The sequence below is a fragment of the Nerophis ophidion genome, unplaced genomic scaffold (assembly GCF_033978795.1).
Source record: "Nerophis ophidion isolate RoL-2023_Sa unplaced genomic scaffold, RoL_Noph_v1.0 HiC_scaffold_246, whole genome shotgun sequence".
Classification (NCBI taxonomy): domain Eukaryota; kingdom Metazoa; phylum Chordata; class Actinopteri; order Syngnathiformes; family Syngnathidae; genus Nerophis; species Nerophis ophidion.
In genome coordinates, this window is record NW_026907168.1 from 2,525 (window position 1) to 26,091 (window position 23,567).

Consider the following 23,567-nt stretch of genomic DNA (forward strand, 5'->3'; position numbering starts at 1 on the left):
GCCCTATGGTCCAGAAAATACAGTATGTAGAATCCTAGTAATTGTGTGCCCTATGGTCCAGAAAATACAGTATGTAGAATCCTAGTAATTGTGCGCCCTATGGTCCAGAAAATACAGTATGTAGAATCCTAGTAATTGTGCGCCCTATGGTCCAGAAAATACAGTATGTAGAATCCTAGTAATTGTGCGCCCTATGGTCCAGAAAATACAGTATGTAGAATCCTAGTAATTGTGCGCCCTATGGTCCAGAAAATACAGTATGTAGATTTCTAGTAATTGTGCGCCCTATGGTCCAGAAAATACAGTATGTAGAATCCTAGTAATTGTGCGCCCTATGGTCCAGAAAATACAGTATGTAGAATCCTAGTAATTGTGCGCCCTATGGTCCAGAAAATACAGTATGTAGAATCCTAGTAATTGTGCGCCCTATGGTCCAGAAAATACAGTATGTAGATTTCTAGTAATTGTGTGCCCTATGGTCCAGAAAATACAGTATGTAGAATCCTAGTAATTGTGCGCCCTATGGTCCAGAAAATACAGTATGTAGAATCCTAGTAATTGTGCGCCCCATGGTCCAGAAAATACAGTATGTAGAATCCTAGTAATTGTGCGCCCTATGGTCCAGAAAATACAGTATGTAGAATCCTAGTAATTGTGTGCCCTATGGTCCAGAAAATACAGTATGTAGAATCCTAGTAATTGTGCGCCCTATGGTCCAGAAAATACAGTATGTAGAATCCTAGTAATTGTGCGCCCTATGGTCCAGAAAATACAGTATGTAGAATCCTAGTAATTGTGCGCCCTATGGTCCAGAAAATACAGTATGTAGAATCCTAGTAATTGTGCGCCCTATGGTCCAGAAAATACAGTATGTAGAATCCTAGTAATTGTGCGCCCTATGGTCCAGAAAATACAGTATGTAGAATCCTAGTAATTGTGCGCCCTATGGTCCAGAAAATACAGTATGTAGAATCCTAGTAATTGTGTGCCCTATGGTCCAGAAAATACAGTATGTAGAATCCTAGTAATTGTGCGCCCTATTGTCCAGAAAATACAGTATGTAGAATCCTAGTAATTGTGCGCCCTATGGTCCAGAAAATACAGTATGTAGAATCCTAGTAATTGTGTGCCCTATGGTCCAGAAAATACAGTATGTAGAATCCTAGTAATTGTGCGCCCTATGGTCCAGAAAATACAGTATGTAGAATCCTAGTAATTGTGTGCCCTATGGTCCAGAAAATACAGTATGTAGAATCCTAGTAATTGTGTGCCCTATGGTCCAGAAAATACAGTATGTAGAATCCTAGTAATTGTGCGCCCTATGGTCCAGAAAATACAGTATGTAGAATCCTAGTAATTGTGCGCCCTATGGTCCAGAAAATACAGTATGTAGAATCCTAGTAATTGTGCGCCCTATGGTCCAGAAAATACAGTATGTAGAATCCTAGTAATTGTGCGCCCCATGGTCCAGAAAATACAGTATGTAGAATCCTAGTAATTGTGCGCCCTATGGTCCAGAAAATACAGTATGTAGAATCCTAGTAATTGTGTGCCCTATGGTCCAGAAAATACAGTATGTAGAATCCTAGTAATTGTGCGCCCTATGGTCCAGAAAATACAGTATGTAGAATCCTAGTAATTGTGCGCCCTATGGTCCAGAAAATACAGTATGTAGAATCCTAGTAATTGTGCGCCCTATGGTCCAGAAAATACAGTATGTAGAATCCTAGTAAATGTTAACTCTTCCTGGACTGTGCGAGCTGGCACCCTGCAACAAATTCCACTGCCATGTGACTCGTGTATTTGCTGGATAAATGTGTTGATCCTTCATTAACAACAGAGGCCTTGTGGGCATCAAGACCTGCACAAAACCTTTGCTTTTGTGGATGAAGAATGTTAACGTGCTGATGTTGGTTGATGTGAGATGCTCCTTGTTCCACGTCCTGCTCAGGTGAGTCAACCCACAGCTTCCTGTAGCAGCTCCAGACTTCTCAGATGTCCATAAGCTCATTATCTATGATCAAACACACTGACTGGACAAGGAGGTAAATCAGTTGGGGTATGTTGCTCTGGATGGTGAGATGTACTTCTTTAATTTGCTCATACCACACTGTAAGAGGACAAAAGAATGTGCTCCTGAAACATTGATGTTGTGTTACAGAAGTCCAAGATGGAAATAAGGAAACATCAAACAACCAAAGGTAAGAACCAAACTTCCTATCACAGCACTTGTTTGTACTACTTGTTTGTACACGGTCTAGCTCCATCCTATCTTGCCGATTGTATTGTACCATATGTCCCGGCAAGAAATCTGCCTGCAAAGGACTCCGGCTTATTAGTGATCCCCAAAGCCCAAAAAAAGTCTGCGGGCTGTAGAGCTTTTTCATTTCGGGCTCCAGTACTCTGGAATGCCCTCCCGGTAACAGTTCGAGATGCTACCTCAGTAGAAGCATTTAAGTCTCACCTTAAAACTCATTTGTATGCTCTAGCCTTTAAATAGACTCCCTTTTTAGACCAGTTGATCTGCCGTTTCTTTTCTTTTTCTTCTATGTCCCACTCTCCTTTGTGGAGGGGGTCCGGTCCGATCCGGTGGCCATGTACTGCTCGCCTGTGTATCGGCTGGGGACATCTCTGCGCTGCTGATCAGCCTCCTCTTGGGATGGTTTCCTGCTGGCTCCGCTGTGAACGGGACTCTCGCTGCTGTGTTGGATCCGCTTTGGACTGGACTCTCGCGACTGTGTTGGATCCATTATGGATTGAACTTTCACAGTATCATGTTAGACCCGCTCGACATCCATTGCTTTCCTCCTCTCCAAGGTTCTCATAGTCATCATTGTCCCTGATGTCCCACTGGGTGTGAGTTTTCCTTGCCCTTATGTGGGCCTACCGAGGATGTCGTAGTGGTTTGTGCAGCCCTTTGAGACACTAGTGATTTAGGGCTATATAAGTAAACATTGATTGATTGATTGATTGACTATGTCCCACTCTCCCCTGTGGAGGGAGTCCGGTCCGATCCGGTGGCCATGTACTGCTCGCCTGTGTATCGGCTGGGGACATCTCTGCGCTGCTGATCCGCCTCCGCTTGGGATGGTTTCCTGCTGGCTCCGCTGTGAACGGGACTCTCGCTGCTGTGTTGGATCCGCTTTGGACTGGACTCTCGCGACTGTGTTGGATCCATTATGGATTGAACTTTCACAGTATCATGTTAGACCCGCTCGACATCCATTGCTTTCCTCCTCTCCAAGGTTCTTAGTCATCATTGTCACCGACGTCCCACTGGGTGTGAGATTTCCTTGCCCTTATGTGGGCCTACCGAGGATGTCGTAGTGGTTTGTGCAGCCCTTTGAGACACTAGTGATTTAGGGCTATATAAGTAAACATTGATTGATTGATTGATTGACTATGTCCCACTCTCCCCTGTGGAGGGGGTCCGGTCCGATCCGGTGGCCATGTACTGCTTGCCTGTGTATCGGCTGGGGACATCTCTGCGCTGCTGATCCGCCTCCGCTTGGGATGGTTTCCTGCTGGCTCCGCTGTGAACGGGACTCTCGCTGCTGTGTTGGATCCATTGTGGATTGAACTTTCACAGTATCATGTTAGACCCGCTCGACATCCATTGCTTTCCTCCTCTCCAAGGTTCTCATAGTCATCATTGTCACCGACGTCCCACTGGGTGTGAGTTTTCCTTGCCCTTATGTGGGCCTACCGAGGATGTCGTAGTGGTTTGTGCAGCCCTTTGAGACACTAGTGATTTAGGGCTATATAAGTAAACATTGATTGATTAATTGATACTTTGATACAGTACATTTACACAGAAATACTAAATGTTAACCTCTTTCCCAATGCTTTAACTTCATCGATAGTATGTCCCAAAAGTGGGTACACCCCTCACATTTCACCAAACATTTAGTTGTAACTTGTCAGGAGACAGAAAGGAACATTGGACTAACAGAGTAGACAGTGTGCAGCTTCCAGACAGACTATAGATAGTCACAGTGCACCACGCTTCACTTTTTTCCACATTTGGTTATGTACAAGCACTGATGTCAAACTCAAGGCCCGGGAGACAGATCTGGCCCGCCACTTCATTTCATATGGCCTACAAACACCTGAAAATAATATGTGTCAATAAACAACCTTATTTTTTTTACATTCTGACAGAAAAAAAATGTACGCACTGCATGAAATTGCATAGATTTTAAACTTAAATACAATCCAATATTGGAACACATTTTTTGTCAAAATAAATACTTAAATATCTGCTTGACTTCTGATTACAAAGCAAATAGTCCAATGAATTGTAAACTTTAAAAATGAAAATGGATTTTACGGTCAAATTTACAGTGGCCTTTACAGCATATTACTGGAAATGTTTTTTTTACAATCAAAGTCTGTTGTTTGAGCTGCCAGTTTTTGTTGTTGTTTTTAAGGTGTATTACTGCAGATGGAAAACAAAAAATAATGGTAAAAAATCTGGCTGCTCAGTTGGCAGAATTAAAAATGTGTAATCGTTTTCCATTTACTGTAATATGTTGTAAAAACACTTTATATTTCACAGTAACTTTCTAATGACTGAATTGCCATTTTTTCCTGTAAAATCTAAAGATTGTTTTCCTTTTTTTTAAATCTCATTTTATTTTATTAAAAAAAAATTAAAAAAAATAACCTTATCTTCATCAGACCAGGTTGTTAATGGAATTAGACTTGTCTAAAAGGTTTTTAAAACCAGGTCCAGTCCAGACAATGTCAAAGTGGGCCTCAGCAACACACACCCTCATCCATGTGCAACAACAAAAATTAGGGAAACAACAGATTGCATATAAGTTATAAACAAAATTACATTTTCATAAAAAGCATTTGTGTATAGTCCATATTATGTCCAAGTCAGATTCAACACACACCTTCATTTTGTACACTCAAAAAAAGGGAACACAACAACGGATAGCATATATGTTGCTGTTGTTGCATATCTATAAACATCAATCAATCAATCAATCAATCAATGTTTATTTATATAGCCCCAAATCACAAATGTCTCAAAGGACTGCACAAATCATTACGACTACAACATCCTCGGAAGAACCCACAAAAGGGCAAGGAAAACTCACACCCAGTGGGCAGGGAGAATTCACATCCAGTGGGACTCCAGTGACAATGCTGACTATGAGAAACCTTGGAGAGGACCTCAGATGTGGGCAACCCCCCCCCTCTAGGGGACCGAAAGCAATGGATGTGGAGCGGGTCTAACATGATACTGTGAAAGTTCAATCCATAGTGGCTCCAAGAAAGCAGTGAGAGTCCCGTCCACAGGAAACCATCTCAAGCGGATCAGCAGCGTAGAGATGTCCCCAACCGATACAGGCGAGCGGTCCATCCTGGGTCCCGACGAGCGGTCCATCCTGGGTCTCGACTCTGGACAGTCAGTACTTCATCCATGGTCATCGGACCGGACCCCCTCCACAAGGGAGGGGGGGACATAGGAGAAAGAAAAGAAGCGGCAGATCAACTGGTCTAAAAAGGAGGTCTATTTAAAGGCTAGAGTATACAGATGAGTTTTAAGATGAGACTTAAATGCTTCTACTGAGGTAGCATCTCGAACTGTTACCAGGAGGGCATTCCAGAGTACTGGAGCCCGAACGGAAAACGCTCTATAGCCCGCAGACTTTTTTTGAGCTCTAGGAATCACTAATAAGCCGGAGTCTTTTGAACGCAGATTTCTTGCCGGGACATATGGTACAATACAATCGGCAAGATAGGCTGGAGCTAGACCGTGTAGTATTTTATACGTAAGTAGTAAAACCTTAAAGTCACATCTTAAGTGCACAGGAAGCCAGTGCAGGTGAGCCAGTACAGGTATATATGTATGTATATATGTATATAAAGGTATATACAGTATAGGTATATATGTATGTATATATGTATATAAAGGTATATACAGTATAGGTATATATGTATGTATATACGTATATAAAGGTATATACAGTATAGGTATATATGTATGTATATATGTATATAAAGGTATATACAGTACAGGCGTAATATGATCAAACTTTCTTGTTCTTGTCAAAAGTCTAGCAGCCGCATTTTGTACCAACTGTAATCTTTTAATGCTAGACATGGGGAGACCCGAAAATAATACGTTACAGTAATCGAGACGAGACGTAACAAACGCATGGATAATGATCTCGGCGTCTTTAGTGGACAAAATGGAGCAAATTTTAGCGATATTACGGAGATGAAAGAAGGCCGTTTTAGTAACGCTTTTAATGTGTGACTCAAAGGAGAGAGTTGGGTCGAAGATAATACCCAGATTTTTTACAGAGTCACCTTGTTTTATTATTTGGTTGTCAAATGTTAAAGTTGTACATTATTACATTTTCATAATAAGCCTTTAAGGATTTCCCATCTTTTTTCATGTTTTTTGGCATCATTACCGTTGTCAATCATGTATCTTTCTAAAGTTAAAAAATACTGAATAAATGTTTTAAAGAAAGTAATACTAAGTGAATATCTATTTTTGGCCTTAAAAATAAACCTTTTACCAAGTACTATAATTAACTAATTTTACTAATCAATAGATTAGTAAAACAATCGCTGGCTGAATGTCATGTAAATGTGAACTCTTCTATCAAACAAGACACCACTACATATACAAACTATACTGATTGATTGATTGATACTTTTATTAGTAGATTGCACAGTACAGTACATATTCCGTACAATTGACCACTAAATGGTAACACCCCAATAAGTTTTTCAACTTGTTTAAGTCGGGGTCCACCTTCATCAATGGTACAAATATATACTATCAGCATAATACAGTCATCACACAAGTTAATCATCATAGTATATACATTGAATTATTGACATTATTTACAATCCGGGGGGTGGGATGAGGAGGGTTTGGTTGATATCAGTACTTCAGTCATCAACAGAGAAATGGACATTGAAACAGTGCAGGTGTGACTTAGTAGGATATGTACAGCCAGCAGAGAACATAGTGAGTTCACATACAGACATTTAAAAAATACATCTTGTGTCAAAACACTATTATAAACATAAGCTTGTTGGTGGTGTTCTTCTCATTAGGTTTTTGGTTAAAAAATGTAACTTTGAGCAAGTTGCAAACAGCCCCTTCAACTAAATAGCAAACAATTAACAGAAATGACATGTTAAGGCAGGGGTCGGGAACCTTTTTGGTTGAGAGAGCCATGAAAGCCATCCATCCATCTATTTTCTACCGCTTATTCCCTTTTGGGGTCGTGGGGGGCGCTGGCGCCTATCTCAGCTACAATCGGGCGGAAGGCGGGGTACACCCTGGACAAGTCGCCACCTCATCGCAGGGCCAACACAGATAGACAGACAACATTCACACACTAGGGCCAATTTAGTGTTGCCAATCAACTTATCCCCAGGTGCATGTTTTTGGAAGTGGGAGGAAGCCGGAGTACCCGGAGGGAACCCACGCATTCACGGGGAGAACATGCAAGCCAAATATTTCTAAATGTATTTCCGTGAGAGTCGTATAATATTTTTTAAACACTGAATACAACTAAATGCGTGCATTTTTAAGTAAGACCTGTCATTTCTTTGTGATCATGTTCGGTTTAGTTATGTTCTGTTTTGTTTTTGACTCCATTAGAGGGGTTAGTGCGTCTGCCTCACAATACGAAGTTCCTGCAGTCCTGGGTTCAAATCCGGGCTCGGGATCTTTCTGTGTGGAGTTTGCATGTTCTCCCCGTGAATGCGTGGGTTCCCTCCGGGTACTCCGGCTTCCTCCCACCTCCAAAGACATGCACCTGGGGATAGGCCCCTCCCACCTCCAAAGACATGCACCTGGGGATAGGCCCCTCCCACCTCCAAAGACATGCACCTGGGGATAGGTTGATTGGCAACACTAAATTGGCCCTAGTGTGTGAATGTTGTCTGTCTATCTGTGTTGGCCCTGCGATGAGGTGGCGACTTGTCCAGGGTGTACCCCGCCTTCCGCCCGATTGTAGCTGAGATAGGCGCCAGCGCCCCCCGCGACCCCGAAAGGGAATAAGCGGTAGAAAATGGATGGATGGATAGTTCCTGTTTTTGCGCACCCTGGTTTGCTTTTGTTTCCATGACTACCAATCAGTTCACCTGTTTTCACGACTCACACACATGATTCACTTGAACTCATGTTCCTGTTGTCAATCACCACATCACTATTTAAGCCTGCAGTTGCCAGGCAGTCAGCCTGGCAACATCACCTCCTACACACCTATGTTATCCATGCCGAGGATCCATGCTCTTTCTCGGTCCAAGTAAGTTTTTCATGCCATAGTTTGTAAGTTTTATTTTATGTTCATTGTGCGAGTTTTAGTTTTCATTGCCAAGTTTTTAACCTCCACTAAAAGCGCCTTTTGTTTATACCCTTTGTTTTCGTAATATTTTTGAGTTAAGATTAAAGATGTCATTACCTTCACGCCAGGTCCGTTCCAATCGCTTTGCACCACGGGAAAACAAACCACACCACAGTCCAGGTCTTGACAAGACCCACATTTTTAGAGTATAATAAGTCTCTTATTCTTTTTAATAACATTGTTATTTTAAATTGAACCAATAATAAATTGTATACTTCTTACCATTAATGCCACATCTTGAACAGGTGCGATCGAAAACGGATGGTTGGATTAAAATGCATGATTTATAATTTGAACGTTATTTTTAACTCTGTGATTACCATCGTAATTATTCATTACTTATCGTGTTAAGCAATGTCAGCTCAGATTTATCCGGGAGCCAGATGCAGTCATCAAAAGAGCCACATCTGGCTCTAGAGCCATAGGTTCCCTACCCCTGTGTTAAAGTATGAAATACACGCACGTAGATGGAAAAAACTACAGCTAGAGTACATACTCCATAAATGCTTTCAAGCAAACCCCAAATGCAATTGTTTATTATAAATGTCATATTCCATGTGTGCTGCTAACATGATGCAACTTACACACGATGTGAATCCCTGCTTGACAAGGCCAGCTCGGTCCCTCCTCCCAGGCTGGCTGGCAGCTGCTAAAGGTTTACTGCAAAGCCTCTTCATATCCCCTTAGAAGGGATTATGTAGTTCACAGGGCGTTTTTTTTTTTCTTTACCACAGATTTACCAACCAACAAGTTTACCAGGCGGTGTTCCCGTGAGGATTTTACTCGTGTGAAAGAGAGAGAAAGTGGTTGTTGGAAGCAGAAAATGAGATTACGCTCTTTTAGTTTGTACTTTTCTTGCTGATGAGCAATGGTCACATTATCAAAGAACACGGTCAAAACATTAGGTACACCAACTATTCATATCCAACACCTAATTCAATCAATCAATCAATGTTTACTTATATAGCCCTAAATCACTAGTGTCTCAAAGGGCTGCACAAACCACTACGACATCCTCGGTAGGCCCACATAAGGGCAAGGAAAACTCACACCCAGTGGGACGTCGGTGACAATAATGACTATGAGAACATGATACTGATGATACTGATGACTATGAGAACATATGAGAACATGATACTGTGAAAGATCAATCCATAATGGATCCAACACAGTCGCGAGAGTCCAGTCCAAAGCGGATCCAACACAGCAGCGAGAGTCCCGTTCACAGCGGAGCCAGTAGGAAACCATCCCAAGCGGAGGCTGATCAGCAGCGCAGAGATGTCCCCAGCCGATACACAGGCGAGCAGTACATGGCCACCGGATCGGACCGGACTCCCTCCACAAAGGAGAGTGGGACATAGAAGAAAAAGAAGAGAAACGGCAGATCAACTGGTCTAAAAAGGGAGTCTATTTAAAGGCTAATTCAGCCTTTACAAAGTTTTGATTGACACTGTCACAGACAATCTGCCGGTTACTTTACGGGTAGTATTGAGCAGTAGTTCAGAAGTAGTAATATTTCCCCGTTATGTGCAGTAGATAGATATAGAAACAAATACCGGTCAATGTGAGTAGTTTTACGTGGTGTAGCTACAAGTATTGACTCATATCTTAAGTGCATGTGTGTGCAGGAAAGTATCAATCAATCAATCAATTATTGTTTACTTATATAGCCCTAAATCACTAGTGTCTCAAAGGGCTGCACAAACCACCACGACATCCTCGGTAGGCCCACATAAGGGCAAGGAAAACTCACACCCAGTGGGACGTCGGTGACAATAATGACTATGAGAACCTTGGAGAGGAGGAAAGCAATGGATGTCGAGCGGGTCTAACAGGATACTGTGAAAGTTCAATCCACAATGGATCCAACACAGTCGCGAGAGTCCAGTCCAAAGCGGATCCAACACAGCAGCGAGAGTCCCGTTCACAGCGGAGCCAGTAGGAAACCATCCCAAGCGGAGGCTGATCAGCAGCGCAGAGATGTCCCCAGCCGATACACAGGCGAGCAGTACATGACCACCGGATCGGACCGGACTCCCTCCACAAAGGAGAGTGGGACATAGAAGAAAAAGAAAAGAAACGGCAGATCAACTGGTCTAAAAAGGGAGTCTATTTAAAGGCTAGAGTATACAAATGAGTTTTAAGGTGAGACTTAAATGCTTCTACTGAGGTAGCATCTCGAACTGTTACCGGGAGGGCATTCCAGAGTACTGGAGCCCGAAATGAAAACGCTCTATAGCCCGCAGACTTTTTTTGGGCTTTGGGGATCACTAATAAGCCGGGGTCCTTTGAACGCAGATTTCTTGCCGGGACATATGGTACAATACAATCGGCAAGATAAGATGGAGCTAGACCGTGTAGTATTTTATACGTAAGTAGTAAAACCTTAAAGTCACATCTTAAGTGCACAGGAAGCCAGTGCAGGTGAGCCAGTATAGGTATATATGTATGTATATATGTATATAAAGGTATATACAGTACAGGCGTAATGTGATCAAACTTTCTTGTTCTTGTCAAAAGTCTAGCAGCCGCATTTTGTACCAACTGTAATCTTTTAATGCTAGACATGGGGAGACCCGAAAATAATACGTTACAGTAGTCGAGGCGAGACGTAACAAACGCATGGATAATGATCTCAGCGTCTTTAGTGGACAGAATGGAGCGAATTTTAGCGATATTACGGAGATGAAAGAAGGCCGTTTTAGTAACGCTTTTAATGTGTGCCTCAAAGGAGAGAGTTGGGTCGAAGATAATACCCAGATTCTTTACCGTGTCGCCTTGTTTAATTGTTTGGTTGTCAAATGTTAGAGTTGTATTATTAAATAGAGTTCGGTGTCTAGCAGGACCGATAATCAGCATTTCCGTTTTTTTGGCGTTGAGTTGCAAAAAGTTAGCGGACATCCATTGTTTAATTTCATTAAGACACGCCTCCAGCTGACTACAATCCGGCATGTTGGTCAGCTTTAGGGGCATGTATCAGTACTAACACAATTGATCTAATAACTTAATAATGAAAAAAGTAAAGATAAACAATAATGTACTAATTTAATAGTTGGATTTCTTATACTGGTGGTTGACTGCAGTGGTATGCAACTTCATCACATCAGCTAAATTACAAACCCCAAAACCAGTGAAGTTGGCGCGGTGTGTAAATCATGAATAAAAACAAAAATACAATGATTTACAAATCCTTTTCAACCTATGTTCCATTGATTGGTTTTGGAGCAACATATGGTGCCGCCCAAGCAACATTATCATGGACGCCCCTGCTTATTTCAGCAAGACAATGCTAAGCCACGTGTTACAATATGAAGCGTAAAATACGACGACAAAGACTCCGGACTGTTGAACAAATTAAGCTGTACATCAAGCAAGAATGGGAAATAATTCCACTTCTAAAATGTGTCTCCTCAGTTCCCAAACCTGCACTGAGTGTTGTTAAAAGGAAAGGCCATGTAACACACTGGTAAAAATGCATTTTTGGACATGTTTGGCTGCCATTACATCCTAAGTTATTTATTATTTGCAAAACAAAAGGAGGTTTCTCAGTGTGAACATGAAATATCTTGTCTTTGCAGTCTATTCAGTTGAATAGAAGTTGAAAAGGATTTGCAAATCATTGTATTCTTGGCCCTAGTGTGGGAATGTGAGTGTGAATGTTGTCTGTCTATCTGTGTTGGCCCTGTGATGAGGTGGCGACTTGTCCAGGGTGTACCCCGCCTTCCGCCCGATTGTAGCTGAGATAGGCGCCAGCGCCCCCCGCGACCCCAAAAAGGGAATAAGCGGTAGAAAATGGATGTATTCTCTTTTTATTTCCCATTTACACAACCTGACAACTTCACCTGGTCGTGGAACTGTGGACCAGCTCTATACTCTCGGCAGGGTTCTTGAGGGTGCATGGGAGTTTGCCCAACCAGTCTACAAGTGCTTTGTGGACTTGGAGAAGGCATTCGACCGTGTCCCTCGGGAAGTCCTGTGGGGAGTGCTCAGAGAGTATGGGGTATCGGACTGTCTTATTGTGGCGGTCCATTCCCTGTATGATCAGTGTCAGAGCTTGGTCCGCATTGCTGGCAGTAAGTCGGACACGTTTCCAGTGAGGGTTGGACTCCGCCAAGGCTGTCCTTTGTCACCGATTCTGTTCATAACTTTTATGGACAGAATTTCTAGGCGCAGTCAAGGCGTTGAGGGGTTCCGGTTTGGTGGCTGCAGGATTAGGTCTCTGCTTTTTGCAGACGATGTGGTCCTGATGGCTTCATCTGACCGGGATCTTCAGCTCTCGCTGGATCTGTTCGCAGCCGAGTGTGAAGCGACCGGAATGAGAATCAGCACCTCCAAGTCCGAGTCCATGGTTCTCGCCCGGAAAAGGGTGGAGTGCCATCTCCGGGTTGGGGAGGAGACCCTGCCCCAAGTGGAGGAGTTCAAGTACCTAGGAGTCTTGTTCACGAGTGAGGGAAGAGTGGATGGTGAGATCGACAGGCGGATCGGTGCGGCGTCTTCAGTAATGCGGACGTTGTACCGGTCCGTTGTGGTGAAGAAGGAGCTGAGCCGGAAGGCAAAGCTCTCAATTTACCGGTCGATCTACGTTCCCATCCTCACCTATGGTCATGAGCTTTGGGTCATGACCGAAAGGATAAGATCACGGGTACAAGCGGCCCAAATGAGTTTCCAGGTCTCTCCCTTAGAGATAGGGTGAGAAGCTCTGCCATCCGGGAGGAACTCAAAGTAAAGCCGCTGCTCCTTCACATCGAGAGGAGCCAGATGAGGTGGTTCGGGCATCTGGTCAGGATGCCACCCGAACGCCTCCCTAGGGAGGTGTTTAGGGCACGTCCAACCGGTAGGAGGCCACGGGGAAGACCCAGGACACGTTGGGAAGACTATGTCTCCCGGCTGGCCTGGGAACGCCTCGGGATCCCCCGGGAAGAGCTAGACGAAGTGGCTGGGGAGAGGGAAGTCTGGGTTTCCCTGCTTAGGCTGTTGCCCCCGCGACCCGACCTCGGATAAGCGGAAGATGATGGATGGATGGATGGACAACTGTGAATTGTGAATTATATTTATATAGCGCTTTTCTCTGGTGACTCAAAGCGCTTTACATAGTGAAACCCAATATCTAAGTTACATTTAAACCAGTGTGGGTGGCACTGGGAGCAGGTGGGTAAAGTGCCTTGCCCAAGGACACAACGGCAGTGACTAGGATGGTGGAAGCGGGAATCGAACCTGCGACCCTCAAGTTGCTGGCACGGCCACTCTACCAACCGAGCTATGCTTCACTGCTTTTGGCTTCTGTAGATGGACAATCCAGATCCAATTCTTTATCAAAAAATATTTTTACAATTAGGCTTTGAAAATAATAATGAATATTATATTTAGAAAAAAAAAGTAATAGGTAATACATGTAAAAATACTATTAGTTTATAATAATTTGAAGTGGTGTAAAAGTGCACACAACTTTTTAAATTATTAAAACAAATGAGGTAATATTACATTGTACATTATGCAATGTGTTTTATTGTTAGCATGCTGTCATCATCATTAATACCAAGCCATTTAAATATGGGCAATATAGTAAGATCAGGAGGAGTCATGTGACCCGACAACCAGCATTGACTTCCTGGTTACCTGCCTGCAACCTGAGATGCTTCATATCAGCAGTCATTTTGAGAGCATACACCTGCCGCTTGAATATTTAACTGTGTTGCAGATCAGGTCGCACGTCGCTTGTGAATTATTCACAATGATAGTTTATATGAATTAGTCAGCATCATTTTGGAAGAGAGAGACCCTTTCAGAGAGGCAGGTATGTACAGTAGAGGACTTTATACTGAATGTGCTTGTTTGTTGTGGCAGGTGCAACGGAAAGTGGCTGCTGTTCTCTATAATGCATGACCCGCACGTCTTGGCACCTTGTGTTGACAAACTGCAGATGAATGCTGTTATGGTGGAGCGCTTTGCAGAAAGACAGGACGTAAACAAGTGTGCACTTTGTTGATGGATTAAGCATATGTGGCGCGGGTGTTTTAAGGCGGGAGATTAAATTTGGAGCATTGATGGATAACTGAAGATGATGCAGGATAAGTAGGCAATTATTTATTATGTGGGATGCATAAACACAAGGACGGGGTGAAGGATATGTAGTGTGCTGCAGCTTTGAGCAGGAGCACCACTGTGCTGGCGTATTTGCATGAAATATCAACATGAATGCAACATAAGTAAGTGTGAGTGCGTTGTCTGCAAGTTGTTGATCGCTGTTTTCATCAAAGAACACACTAATGGATTATTTACACACACATTTGATTTAAAACTACCAGATCTCATCCAACTCAAGACTGCCCAAATGATTTATAAAGCAAGTCAAGATTGACTTCCAACAGGGTTACAGAGAAGATTTTTACAGAGAGAAGGGAATTATCATTTAAGAGGAGAACTATTTTTTAAGATCCAATATTGTAGAACAACGCAGAAACGAATGAGTATAACAATAGCAGGGGTTAAAATATGGAACTGTTTAAAGGATGAAATAAAACACAGCACCAACATAAACCAGTTTAAAAAGCTTTTTAAATCATTTATCATTAAATGGGTTGTACTTGTATAGCGCTTTTCTACCTTCAAGGTACATTACATTACTATATTAACTAAAGTATAAGACAAATTGTTTATATGTTAAAAATATACATACTGTATACACACACATTATATATACAGTATATATACATATATATATATATACACACACACACCCATACACATATATACATATACACACACATACATACATATATATATATATATATATATATATGTATATATCATACATACATATATATACCATACATAAATAAAAAATAAATAAATGGGTTGTACTTGTATAGCGCTTTTCTACCTTCAAGGTACTCAAAGCGCTTTGACACTACTTCCACATTTACCCATTCACACACACATTCACACACTGATGGAGGGAGCTGCCATGCAAGGCGCCAACCAGCACCCATCAGGAGCAAGGGTGAAGTGTCTTGCTCAGGACACAACGGACGTGACGAGGTTGGTTCTAGGTGGGATTTGAACCAGGGACCCTCGGGTTGCGCACGGCCACTCTCCCACTGCGCCACGCCGTCCCTAAATTAGTAAATATAAGAAAGAAGAGCAAACATTGTTTTAGAAAGACAATAATATATAATATGTATATAAATACAATTTATGATTTCATAATTATACATATAGGTTATATTAAAATGTATATATTACCACTTTATATGGAATTTAAATAAATTGTGTATATATAATATATATATCCATCCATCCATATTCTACCGCTTATTCCCTTTCGGGGTCGCGGGGGGCGCTGGCGCCTATCTCAGCTACAATCGGGCGGAAGGCGGGGTACACCCGGGACAAGTTGCCACCTCATCGCAGATAATATATAGGTAAATGGGTTGTACTTGTATAGCGCTTTTCTACCATCAAGGTACTCAAAGCTCTTTGACACTACTTCCACATTCACACACACATTCACACACTGATGGAGGGAGCTGCCATGCAAGGCGCCAACCAGAACCCATCAGGAGCAAGGGTGAAGTGTCTTGCTCAGGACACAACGGACATGATAAGGTTTTGTACTAGATGGGGATTGAACCAGGGACCCTCGGGTTGCACATGGCCACTCTCCCACTGCGCCACGCCATCCCAGATAACATCTTATGTTAGGTTATTGGGCTGCAGTCAGCTAAGGGTGGGGGATCAACCGGTTTCACAGTTAAGCAGTTGCCATTTTTTTGTCCCATAAAAATAAAAAATCATCGTCTTACTGTGTCCGTCATTGTTGCCTAGTAGTCAGGAAGTCATGACAGTTTGGATGTTTTACAGAACAGGACAAGACTTGGATTGTTTTTTTAAGATGGTCATACGCATTTATCTGCTTACTTTAAATGAGGTTTCGGATTAAGTGCGGAGTAGTTTCTTTTTTCTCTCCTCCTGTTTCTTACTTTTTGCATTTTGATGCTCTGTTTACAATCTAGTAAAAGTTCACCAGCACAAAATGCGGTCTAAGGATTTTGTTCAGGAGTATAAGTGAGGCATGCTGGGAAGGAGAGGGGTACTATATATATATATATAGTTGATCTGCCGCTTCTTTTCTTTCTCCTATGTCCCCCCCTCCCTTGTGGAGGGGGTCCGGTCCGATGACCATGGATGAAGTACTGGCTGTCCAGAGTCGAGACCCAGGATGGACCGCTCGTCGGGACCCAGGATGGACCGCTCGCCTGTATCGGTTGGGGACATCTCTACGCTGCTGATCCGCTCGAGATGGTTTCCTGTGGACGGGACTCTCGCTGCTGTCTTGGAGCCACTATGGATTGAACTTTCACAGTATCATGTTGGACCCGCTCGACATCCATTGCTTTCGGTCCCCTAGAGGGGGGGGGTTGCCCACATCTGAGGTCCTCTCCAAGGTTTCTCATAGTCAGCATTGTCGCTGGCGTCCCACTGAATGTGAATTCTCCCTGCCCACTGGGTGTGAGTTTTCCTTGCCCTTTTGTGGGTTCTTCCGAGGATGTTGTAGTCGTAATGATTTGTGCAGTCCTTTGAGACATTTGTGATTTGGGGCTATATAAATAAACATTGATTGATTGATTGATTGATTGATATATATATATATATGCTTCACGGTGGCAGAGTGGTTAGTGCGTCTGCCTCACAATACGAAGTTCCTGCAGTCCTGGGTTCAAATCCAGGCTCGGGATCTTTCTGTGTGGAGTTTGCATGTTCTCCCCGTGAATGCGTGGGTTCCCTCCGGGTACTCCGGCTTCCTCCCACCTCCAAAGACATGCACCTGGGGATAGGTTGATTGGCAACACTAAATTGGCCCTAGTGTGTGAATGTGAGTGTGAATGTTGTCTGTCTATCTGTGTTGGCCCTGCGATGAGGTGGCGACTTGTCCAGGGTGTACCCTGCCTTCCGCCCGATTGTAGCTGAGATAGGCGCCAGCGCCCCCCGCGACCCCGAAAGGGAATAAGCGGTAGAAAATGGATGGATGGATATATATATATATATATATATATATATATATATATATATATATATATATATATATATATATATATATGCTTCACGGTGGCAGAGGGGTTAGTGCGTCTGCCTCACAATACGAAGTTCCTGCAGTCCTGGGTTCAAATCCAGGCTGAGGATCTTTCTGTGTGGAGTTTGCATGTTCTCCCCGTGAATGCGTGGGTTCCCTCCGGGTACTCCGGATTCCTCCCACTTCCAAAGACATGCACCTGGGGATAGGCCCCTCCCACCTCCAAAGACATGCACCTGGGGATAGGTTGATTGGCAACACTAAATTGGCCCTAGTGTGTGAATGTTGTCTGTCTATCTGTGTTGGCCCTGTGATGAGGTGGCGACTTGTCCGGGGTGTACCCTGCCTTCCGCCCGTTTGTAGCTGAGATAGGCGCCAGCGCCCCCCGCGACCCCGAAAGGGAATAAGCGGTAGGAAATGGATGGATGGATGGATATATATATATATATATATATAAGTGTACAAATGTGTATGTTTGATTTAAATGTTAAACTGTGTATATGAGACGTGTGCTACATATATGTTGCTTATATATTGTTTTAAAAAAAAAAGTAATATAAGTGAAGCATGTTTTGGATTTTATATATTTTGAACCTTGTTCTTGTTGTGATGGGGTAGGTTTATATAAGCGTCGCTTCAACCTACACCATTTCGGCTCAATCATTGCTCAAAGCTTCAGGGTCACGCCGCTTGTAGATTGTCCATACAAACATTTCTTTCCATCATCATGTCTGCATGAAAAATATGTCCTGTATCACACAACACGGCAGTGCTGTCTCTCAATCCATCATCGGACATTCGAGGACATCATTGACACCCGAAGTCGTTTTTTTTTTAAATCTTTTTACCGGCGGGGGGGACCGGACGTGGGCCGTTCTTCACACCAGCCCATGTCAAGCTAATCTGCGTCCAATCCAATTGATCTTGGGGAGTTAACGCTCATGCGGGCAAGGAAGTTGGCGGGAGGGAGGCCAAAGCCAAGCAAGCCTCAGTCAAACGCCACTTGTTGCTCTCGCTGGCTGTCATCTGTGTTATGGTGACAGGGGAGGCTTTTTATGTCATTGTTCTCAGCGCTAATGAGTCAGAAGAAAATAACATTTGCCATGTGAGTACAATTCCCTTCCCTCTTTTTTCCAAATGCAATTAGCGTCCCCACCCAGACAGAGTGAGTTGTGTTTCCTTTAAGGGAATAAATGTACTAATTTACGTAACACTGCAAGTACTTTTCATTTCATTTTTATTTATCTCATTCATTGATGTGCATTTAGAACGATAAATAATTATATCACAATTATACAATTTAAATTCACACAATTCCTGAGAAGGAGCAGGATGAAGAAAATCTTATAATTTCCTGCCCCCTTTGACATAATACATTTATCTTACTTCATGAATATCATTTAAGCCGACACATATATCCAAATGTGATGAAACAATCAAAAACAAAAAACACAAGAAAAACACAACAAGTGCAAAACTTCATAAAGTATAAACCGAACCAAGAAAATAATAGTAATAATATAATATACACCTCACGGAATGATACAGAGCAAATACCAAACCAGACAAAAAATAAGTAAAATAATAAATAAAAAACAAAATGTAAACACTTATGTCTGTCCATATGATCTTATCGTTCTATCTTTATATATTTTTTTCAATTGGAATATATTTTTACAGTTTTTTATCTCGTTGTAAAGAGAATTCCACAATTTTACCCCCACCACTGATGTACACATTTGCTTTAAAGTTGTCCTTGAATATTGTTGTTTGAAATGACCTTTTCTTCTATGCTCTGTATTCTCAGAAGTGATGACAAACATTTTTTGTAAATTTGCTGGTAATGTTTTACTTCTAGCCTTAAACATGACACACAATGTCTGTAGCTTTACTAGCTCCTGTAGTTTCAATAGTCCAGAGTTAATAAATAAAATGTTAGTGTGTTCTAAGTAATCTACTTTATGAATAATCCTTATAGCTCTTTTCTGTAATTGATACAATGCCTTTATGTTACTCTTATATGTGTTCCCCCACAATTCCACACAGTAGCTGATATATGGCAATATAAGTGCACAATACAATATGCGCATTGCTCTATAATCTAACATATATTTTACCTTGTTTAATATAAAAATACTCGTAGACATCTTTTTTCGTACATGTGCAATATGAAATTTCCATGTCAGACTTCATTGATTACATGAGCTCTTTCTCTCCAGTTTGTTCTGTCTTGTCTGCTGATAGGCTCACAAAAATCTATTTTTCTAGCGCAATGTGATTTTGGACAGACTACCTCAGGCATAACATACTGATTTATCATTAGACTTTCCCATAGGAAGTAACGGACATACACATCATCTGTGTGCCAGAGTCCAACTTTTGCATCGTTTAACAACCGTACAAGAAATGTAGTGTTTAACAGGATTTGTACCAGCATTAAAAACCTGAAAAGTTCACCTGTGCGAAGTTGTCAAATATTAAAATAACACTGCCATTCATTTGTGCTGTAATATATTTTGTATGTGCCGTTGCAGTTGTTAGTTTTCTCAAATACATTTTCTGACATCATCCAATGAATAAATCCCAGCCCTCCACATGTCTGTTAGCTCCCCCACCCTCGACCCTGGTTGAAGCAGCTTCCCTTCATCACTGCTATTATTCACTCTTCACTTTCCACTGCAATTGTTCTGAAACTTTGTCAAATAGCTGCTGTCTCTCCAATTTTAAGAAACCCTGGTTCAGATCCCAACAATTACATTAACCTCTGTCCCATTTCCCATTGACCTTTTTATCTAAAAAAAAATCTTTGGAAAAACTGTTGCATCCCAATTGCTCCTCCATCTAACCCGGCACTCCCTCTATGAACTTTGCCAATCAGGTTTTCGCTCCCGTCTCAGTACACAAACTGCCTTGTTAAAAGTCAATCAATCAATCAATCAATGTTTATTTATATAGCCCCAAATCACAAATGTCTCAAAGGACTGCACAAATCATTACGACTACAACATCCTCGGAAGAACCCACAAAAGGGCAAGGAAAACTCACACCCAGGGGGCAGGGAGAATTCACATCCAGTGGGACGCCAGTGACAATGCTGACTATGAGAAACCTTGGAGAGGACCTCAGATGTGGGCAACCCCCCCCCCCCCCCCCCCTCTAGGGGACCGAAAGCAATGGATGTCGAGCGGGTCTAACATGATACTGTGAAAGTTCAATCCATAGTGGCTCCAAGACAGCAGTGAGAGTCCCGTCCACAGGAAACCATCTCAAGCGGATCAGCAGCGTAGAGATGTCCCCAATCGATACAGGCGAGCGGTCCATCCTGGGTCCCGACGAGCGGTCCATCCTGGGTCTCGACTCTGGACAGTCAGTACTTCATCCATGGTCATCGGACCGGACCCCCTCCACAAGGGAGGGGGGGACATAGGAGAAAGAAAAGAAGCGGCAGATCAACTGGTCTAAAAAGGAGGTCTATTTAAAGGCTAGAGTATACAGATGAGTTTTAAGATGAGACTTAAATGCTTCTACTGAGGTAGCATCTCGAACTGTTACCGGGAGGGCATTCCAGAGTACTGGAGCCCGAACGGAAAACGCTCTATAGCCCGCAGACTTTTTTTGAGCTCTAGGAATCACTAATAAGCCGGAGTCTTTTGAACGCAGATTTCTTGCCGGGACATACGGTACAATACAATCGGCAAGATAGGCTGGAGCTAGACCGTGTAGTATTTTATACGTAAGTAGTAAAACCTTAAAGTCACATCTTTAGTGCACAGGAAGCCAGTGCAGGTGAGCCAGTATAGGTATATATGTATGTATATATGTATATAAAGGTATATACAGTACAGGCGTAATATGATCAAACTTTCTTGTTCTTGTCAAAAGTCTAGCAGCCGCATTTTGTACCAACTGTAATCTTTTAATGCTAGACATGAGGAGACCCGAAAATAATACGTTACAGTAATCGAGACGAGACGTAACAAACGCATGGATAATGATCTCGGCGTCTTTAGTGGACAAAATGGAGCGAATTTTAGCGATATTACGGAGATGAAAGAAGGCCGTTTTAGTAACGCTTTTAATGTGTGACTCAAAGGAGAGAGTTGGGTCGAAGATAATACCCAGATTTTTTACAGAGTCACCTTGTTTTATTATTTGGTTGTCAAATGTTAAAGTTGTATTATTAAATAGAGGTCGGTGTCCAGCAGGACCGATAATCAGCATTTCCGTTTTTTTGGCATTAAGTTGCAAAAAGTTAGCGGACATCCATTGTTTAATTTCATTAAGACACGCTTCCAACTGACTACAGTCCGGCGTGTTGGTCAGCTTTAGGGGCATGTAAAGTTGGGTGTCATCACCAACTTCTCTCTAGTTTCATCTTCCTGGACTTCAGCAGCCTTAGACTCCATCTCTCATCCATTGACATCATTAACACCCCCTTGACTGGTTTCACTCATACCTGACAGGCTGCACAATCCCATCATTCTGCAGTCACAACAGGTGCTCCACAAGGATCTGTCTTGGGCCCCCTTCCCTTTATCACTTACCTTCTCCCCTTTGGCCATATCTTCTGTGAATTTAACATTCACGTTCACTGCTACGCTACCTATGCACCAAGCCACACTTCCGCCCTCCTCCTTGTAATAAAATCCTGGTTCACCTCAAATCAAACAGTGATAAAAACCAAAGTAATTGTCTTGAGTACAAAATCCACACATTCTAAAGTCGGCAGTTTCTCCCTTCCCTTCGACAACTCCCCTGTGATCACCTCCCTCTCAGGTTAAGAGTCTTTTAAGTCACACGTTTGGCCATAGCGTTATGCTAGCAAGGTTAAAATGTCAATGCAAGGATCTGCCAAAGTGTTTACAGTTGTCCAAGTTCCTCTATACAACAAAAGCACTCTGGTGTTTTTCGGATTTTGCTGCAAAAATGTAGCCAGTTAAATAGCCCTGCTGTACAATATGTCTTCAGGGGCATTTTACTTTCAAGTCAATTTTACATTCAAAAGGTGTGCTTGAAAAGTACTTTGGAGCACATTCAACAATGCCGTGATCATTTTGGTTACAATAACCATGGTGTTACGATGCATTCCTAGTTGCTAAAGTCAGTAAATTAAACTAACTACTTACTGACCTGTGTCTCAGACTACTTTAACACTGCAGGCCAAAGTTTTTGAAATCTTATTTTTTTCCAGCTGACTGTTAACACCGCAAGTAAAATGTGATCTTTTTTAGACTCCAGTATAAACGCGTACAATGTGGCCTCAATGTCATTTGCATGCACGGTTCGATATCCATCCATCCATCATCTTCCGCTTATCCGAGGTCGGGTCGCGGGGGCAACAGCCTAAGCAGGGAAACCCAGACTTCCCTCTCCCCAGCCACTTCGTCTAGCTCTTCCCGGGGGATCCCGAGGCGTTCCCAGGCCAGCCGGGAGACATAGTCTTCCCAACGTGTCCTGGGTCTTCCCCGTGGCCTCCTACCGGTTGGACGTGCCCTAAACACCTCCCTAGGGAGGCGTTCGGGTGGCATCCTGACCAGATGCCCGAACCACCTCATCTGGCTCCTCTCCATGTGGAGGAGCAGCGGCTTTACTTTGAGTTCCTCCCGGATGGCAGAGCTTCTCACCCTATCTCTAAGGGAGAGACCTGGAAACTCATTTCGGCCGCTTGTACCCGTGATCTTATCCTTTCGGTCATGACCCAAAGCTCATGACCATAGGTGAGGATGGGAACGTAGATCGACCGGTAAATTGAGAGCTTTGCCTTCCGGCTCAGCTCCTTCTTCACCACAACGGACCGGTACAACGTCCACATTACTGAAGACGCCGCACCGATCCGCCTGTCGATCTCACGATCCACTCTTCCCTCACTCGTGAACAAGACTCCTAGGTACTTGAACTCCTCCACTTGGGGCAGGGTCTCCTCCCCAACCCGGAGATGGCACTCCACCCTTTTCCGGGCGAGAACCATGGACTCGGACTTGGAGGTGCTGATTCTCATTCCGGTCGCTTCACACTCGGCTGCGAACCGATCCAGCGAGAGCTGAAGATCCCGGTCAGATGAAGCCATCAGGACCACATCATCTGCAAAAAGCAGAGACCTAATCCAC

General features: G+C 42.9%; 1 protein-coding gene across 4 annotated transcripts in view; it reads left to right on the forward strand.

The window, feature by feature from the left end:
• Positions 1-2,021: 2,021 nt before the first annotated feature.
• Positions 2,022-23,567, forward strand: part of LOC133547894 (myosin-IIIb-like) — a 76,783-nt gene continuing 55,237 nt past the window's right edge. For 3 of the 4 annotated variants that reach the window (XM_061893376.1, XM_061893378.1, XM_061893379.1), the window contains exon 1: positions 18,446-18,565. In XM_061893376.1, the coding sequence (XP_061749360.1) occupies positions 18,516-18,565 (50 nt within the window). In that variant the 5' untranslated portion in view covers positions 18,446-18,515. Of the gene's footprint in view, positions 2,077-2,161; positions 2,202-18,445; positions 18,566-23,567 lie in introns of those variants that run through there. The other variant, XM_061893380.1, reaches the window with a different exon arrangement.